We start from the raw sequence: 6,240 nt of genomic DNA on the forward strand, positions 1-6,240 counted from the left end.
ATTTAGTTCATTCTTGGGGCGTACTTAAGACAATGCCTAGCATATAATTGTTGCTTATTAAGTGTCAGTTATTACTAAAAGGGAAAGTTTGCTTCTAAGATGATTAGTGTATATTAGTTTAGTAAAGTTAAGCCTCTGATTCTAAAAATTAAACCATAGATTTTTTTCTTTTATATGTAGTATATACTTACAATATCCTTTTGAATATAAAATAATTATTGAGTATTATAAAATGATCATATATAGTCTTAATTGTATGACCATTTCTTATGTAACACTGTGTCTGAATATCTTATATATGTATCATTTAAGTTTTCAAATCACATTCTTGACTTCATATTATAATTTTGTCATTGCAGGCAAGAAGACAACAAGACCCTAGTCCTGGTTCCAATTTAGGTGGTGGTGATGATCTCAAGCTTCGTTAATATGTGCGGCCCATCTCTACATACACACTGCTTCTAGTTGGTATAAATAACTCATTGTGCGACCAGAAACTGTGATAACTGGAGGTACTACAGTCTATTTTATGACCTGAGGCAGTAAAAGGCATCATCAGCTGCCATGGTTTTGCACTATAATACCTGCATTTCTGATTTTTAAAACATGTAGCCAGTAATAATTTGGAATTTTTTTCTATGCAAGCTTATATTGTTGGCATTATTTTAGTTGGGTTGAAAGTCTCTACTTTCTCCATTTTAATTTTAAAAAAGCTCATGTCATTAAAAAACAAGATAAGAAATTGAAATTTGTATCAGGGTTTTCTTCAGCAGTTGCTTAAAATTATTTTGTACTTTCAGACAAGTTGGTTCTACAGCTTTCCTTCTAGATAAGCATTCTTTGTTTGTGTTTGTTTTCTCCATATCATTTTGTTTTTTGTATTCTACATTATTCTAAAAATGAAGATGTGTTTGCATTTTTTACAAGCTAAAAACCTAGCAGCATAGAGCTGTCTGCCACAGCCTCCTAAAACAAAAGTTTACAGTTGTTAAAGTAACAGTATCCTTTTAAATACTAATACCCTTTCTTGCCCTTTTAAACATAAAAATTTTAAATTAGTATTTTTATTTGTCTCAGATCTGTTTCAGGTTGTAATCTATAATTATGAGTTTGGGTAGAGGTGTATTCTCCCTAGTCGATAATGTTCTACAGAAATGCCCAGAGAAGTCACAGACTGGCTTCTGTTTTATTCAGGGATTTTTTTTTTTTTTTAAGTCAATCAGAAAAGGGATACTGGAACTTCTTGTATGTAACAGCATATTAAACTGGAGGCAGTGATGAATCAGCTACAAAGGTAAATTGTATTAAAATCATGTTTAAGATAGCTGCTTTCATGTGTATTTTGTATTGCATGCTTTTGTAGAAATAATACTGGGTGATGAAGATTAGTCTTAGAATATGTTCAACTGTGCAGAAGATACATTTTCTTCCATTAATTCTGGGCAAAACATTCACAGTTATATATGATGGTATTTTGCAAAAGGACTTAATATAGTGCATTTTGAGATGAATTGGTGTAACAATATTTTTTAAATAGGCTTAGTGTCAAATTGCAATTTTTTTAAATATAAAACTGGAAAAAAGTGCTAAGTCATTTGGCACATGCTTACAGATACTTTTCTTGGTCATATTCATTAAATGTTACTACATTTCTGAATTTTTGCAAAAATGTATTTTATCATAAAATGGCATTATTTTAGAGAATTTTAAAAACTGACATGGTCAATTCAGAAAAGTCTGAATAAGGTCATTGCATTTAAAAAGCATATAAAGATACTTGATTGTGGAGGTGTGTCTTTCATTGTATATAAGTCTTATAATTCATAAACAAATACCCTGTATCTCAAAATAAAAATATTTGTTATATATTTGAAGTTGTGCATGGTAAGGATTGTGTTTTAATTATTATAAACAATGTGTTACAAAAGATCATGCTGGCTTTGTATAACTAAGTACTATGAATGAATTTGGTTGGTATTTGGTGTTGTACAGCTCACATGTTTACACTCTCAGTGCCCTAATTCCTCTGGGGGAATTATCTTTTTAAAGTGATCCTTACAGGGGTGTTTTAAGGTTACTTTAATCACACAGCTCCTTCGTTTTGACCTCTGCACTTAATTTTATTTTTTAAAATAACATGTTGGTGGTACATTTTCTCTGCTTCTAGCCAAGAGCTTTCAGTCCACCAGTAAATAAGATCACATGGTATTAAATTTTGTTGTTGCCATCTTTCTGTAAATAGTGAATTTTTTTTTTATTAGCTTGGCACTGCTTCTGTCTGTCTTAATGCTGGCATTAAGATCATAAACCCCTTTTCTCCAGTAGTGCAGGCTTTGAAAATTACTTTAAGTTATTGATGCAATTTCATATTTTTTCATAATCTATATTTAAAATTACATCATTGCATCATCGTTTCTAAATTCCTCTCCATTAAAACTTGCCTTAAGCTACCAGGTTGCTTTTACCATTAGCTTTACTGTATATTTGTATGTTTAATTTAGTTTCACATTAAAATTTTGTGTAGTGAAAACAAAGTCTTGGCTGTTTATTGATATAATGTGATAATTTCTATCCTTCGAGCTACAATTCTTATGATCCAATTAATTTATTTTTTAAGGAAAGCAACAACAGTGCCATCTAGTGGTCATATCTTCTAGTTCCAGAGAGACCTCCCTTTAAATCACAATGTACAATAATTTTCCAGTGTATGATGTGGTTTTCAAAAAGTCTGATGGAAGTTGAGTGGGAAGAGGGAGCAAGAAGATCAGAAATTCAAGGTCATCCTTGGCTACTACAGAGTTCAAGGCCTGGGCTGTATAGTCTCAATAAACCAAAATGGGCTGGAGAGATGACTCAGGTTAAGAGCCATTGCTGCTTTAAGTTTGATTCCTAGCACCCGGAGTAGTCAACTCACAATCGTCTCAGAAAAGGGATCCAGTCCCTTTTCTGGCCTCTGTGAACACAGTATACATGTGCATGAGCAAGTACACGCAGATACTTATTATCTAAAATTTAAAAAAAAAAACAAAACATTTCTTTTTTTAAAAAAAGGGGGGGGTGAGAGATGGTTCAGTGGTTAAGGTTACTGGCTACTCTTGTTCAGTTCCCAGCACCTACATGACAACTCTATGACTCCAGTTCCAGGGAATCTAATACCCTCATGTAGCCTCCTTAGACACTAGACACCAATGTGGCACGTAGACATACATGTAGACAAAACACCCACAAATATAATAAATGAGGATCACCATGGATTTATACTATAGAATGAGACCAGATCTTGGGACAACCCCTGGCCCCAGCAACAACAAAATTTCATAGGTTTATCCATATTCTGAGGTGTGACCATAAAAGAATGACCTCTCGACAAAATAAACAAACATACATCTAAATTAGTACCGTCTTCCAGGCTAGTTTTAGAAATAATACATATTAGTATGTGAATATTAAATCCAACATTCCTAGAGCAGGTCTATTTACACCAGAAAATTAAGCTTTTTACTTTAGGAGCATTCCATAAGTTTTATCTATAATGAACATATTTACAAATTTGCTCACTACCAGATTTCATACAAATGACAAAAACACCTTAAATACTGAATTGGCACCATTAAGGAGTTTTGGGCCAGCATCAGGAAGACTAAAGCAAGAGGATTATGAATTCAAGGCCAGTCTGGGCTACATAATGAGACCTATTGAGGTGGGGATGGGGGGGACATAAAACAATTTTAAATGCTGACTATAAGCAAGGGCGTGGTGGACAGGGCCAGACCACTCCGTGAGAGAAAAGTTTATTGGGGATCAAACTGCCAAGGCTGTCTCAGGTGTGGGGACAGAAGAGCAAAATGGGGAAAGGAAGCAGATTTTGGTTTGTTGGGGGGACCAGTCTTTGAGCTGTTTGAGGATTGACCAGCATTAGATGCCCTTGCCTGGGGCAGTTGATCTTTGGGGCAGGACCAAGAGAGGTTTCCCCTCTTTTAAAGGAGGCTCCTCATAAACCCAGAGTTTACTGGCCGGTGGTAATTTAATCCTTTAATTACGCCTTTAATCCCAGCACTCGGGAGACAGAGCCAGGGGAATCTCTGTGAGTTCCAGGCCAGCCTGGTCTACAGAGCAAGATCCAGGACAGGCTCCAAAACTACACAGAGAAACCCTGTCTCAAAAAACAAAACAAACCAACCCAGAGTTCATACCTTTGTTTACCCAGTAACAATCCTGTGTAAGCCAAGCTTCCAGCACTGCCGTGTGTGTGGGGGGGGGGGGAGGTTCATTGGACCTAACATAGTTACCAGGAAATTTTATATTTTATATATTTGGTTTTGAGTCTACCCTCTAACGGCTGAGCCATCTCTCCAGCACACTACCAGGAAATTTTAAATTGCTTATATTGCTGTCATCAGTATCAAGATAAATGGGTAATGAATTATAAAATGGAAATTTTAATAACAAATGTTGAAGCCATACTATTGGGCTTTTAAATTAAACCAAAATATATCGGCTGGAAAGATAGCTCAGCAGTTAAAAGCACTTGTTGCTCTTGCAGGGGCCAAGGTTTGGTTCCCAGTGTCTACATGGTGTCTCAACAACCATCTCTAACTCCAGTTGCAGGAAATACAACATCATTTTCTGAACTCCATGGGCAGCAGGCATGCACATACATACATGCAAGCAAGACAGTTATACACATAAAATAAACTTTAAAAAAAACTATTAATCATTTAGGATAACTTGGGAGATATAATAAATAGAAATTGAGTGCCCTAAATAGACATCATCTCTGCCCTCAAGAAACCTAGTCTATCCTCAAAGCAGTAGCAGCCTTTAAATTCTCTAGGAAACATTGACAGTTCGGTGTATCTGTTCTGAATAATCAGAATAACCTAATCCGAGGAGACATCTGACATCAACCGGAGAAAATACTGAGAGTGCAGGTAGCCAGCTAGTGAGTAGCTTAGCAAGCTTGAAAGAACATCAAATAAGGCCTACAGCATAGATTTGGAAGGGGCTGCAGAGGCCTGGGTGAGATACAAGCAATGCTGGGCTGATTGTGTCAACTACCTAGAAGACGTTTGGACTGCTGCTTAGGAGAGGACAGGAAGTCACTGCAGTTGGGAGGTTTGTAGGATGAGTGCTTGAGAAACTTCCTTCGTTGACTGAAAAGATGAAGGCCAGAAACATTTGTTCTCCTTAGTCGTAGGGTAACCAGGTGGGTATAAAAACTTAGAGCTAAGGGGGAAAGTGCATTGTGTTAATCTTAAGACATACCAAAAAATGGGGCTGGGAGATGGCTCAGTGGTTAAGATCTAGTTTTTTAAAAGCTAACAGCTTGAAATTTTTGAGCTAAATATCAGTGGTATGTCTAGCCTTATAGAGCAGAATTGAACACTGCCCGCCATTGAGACAGAACAAGAAAGGAGATGGTATCATAAAAAAGGGATTTGGAAATACTTAAAGTGGACACTATCTTCTGTTTTTATTGGACTAAGGTAATCGCAGTGTTTCAGGGCTCCCACCAGAGAAGACCATTCAGCTGGTGACCACACCTGGGTGTTCTGAACCCAAATGCAGCCATGAGCCTTTCCTGGAGTCCATATTTAAGCAAGAAAACCACATCCTGGCTGGAAAGTCCCCAAGATTCCTTTCCCACAACTGCAAGCAGATAGTCACAAAAGGCAAAATATTCAACTAGCAAAAAGGGAGGTCGGGCAAGCTTTCAAAGAGCCCTCGTCCTTGAGTTGTTTTTCCTCCAGGGATTTTTTGTTTTTTGTTTTTGTTTTTCGAGACAGGGTTTCTCTGTGTAGTTTTGCGCCTTTCCTAGAACTCGCTTCGAAGACCAGGCTGGCCTCGAACTCATAGAGATCTGCCTGCCTCTGCCTCCCGAGTGCTGGGATTAAAGGCCTGCGCCACCACCGCCCCGCTCAGGGATTGTTTTTTTAAGTTCCCCCTTACAGTTAGTTACTGGCACTTTCCTCATCAAGACAAAATTCATCTAAGGTACCAAAATGGAGTTACAGTCAACTTTATAGCCCTTGTCATAGCAGCAACACTCACCTTCCTAAGTGAGGGGATTGCAGTCCTAATTTTTCCCTAGAAGAATCAGGATGTTTGTGAATAACTCTAATAACTACCACATGTTACTCTCAATTATTAAATACTTTGGGCTGGGAGTGTAACTATTACACTTGTCTAGCACGCACAAGACTCTGGGTTGGATCACGAGCACTATCATGAAAAAGAATA

General features: G+C 37.1%; 1 protein-coding gene across 2 annotated transcripts in view; it reads left to right on the forward strand.

Moving 5' to 3' along the window:
• The window catches only part of Cbfb (core-binding factor subunit beta), a 46,599-nt gene extending 44,725 nt beyond the window's left edge, over positions 1-1,874 (forward strand). For both annotated transcript variants that reach the window (XM_028854302.2, XM_028854301.2), the window contains exon 6: positions 360-1,874. In XM_028854302.2, coding sequence (XP_028710135.1) covers positions 360-382 — 23 coding nt within the window. In that variant the 3' untranslated portion in view covers positions 383-1,874. The remainder of the gene's footprint in view (positions 1-359) is intronic.
• The last annotated feature ends 4,366 nt before the right edge of the window (positions 1,875-6,240 follow it).

The sequence above is a fragment of the Peromyscus leucopus genome, chromosome 5 (assembly GCF_004664715.2).
Source record: "Peromyscus leucopus breed LL Stock chromosome 5, UCI_PerLeu_2.1, whole genome shotgun sequence".
Classification (NCBI taxonomy): domain Eukaryota; kingdom Metazoa; phylum Chordata; class Mammalia; order Rodentia; family Cricetidae; genus Peromyscus; species Peromyscus leucopus.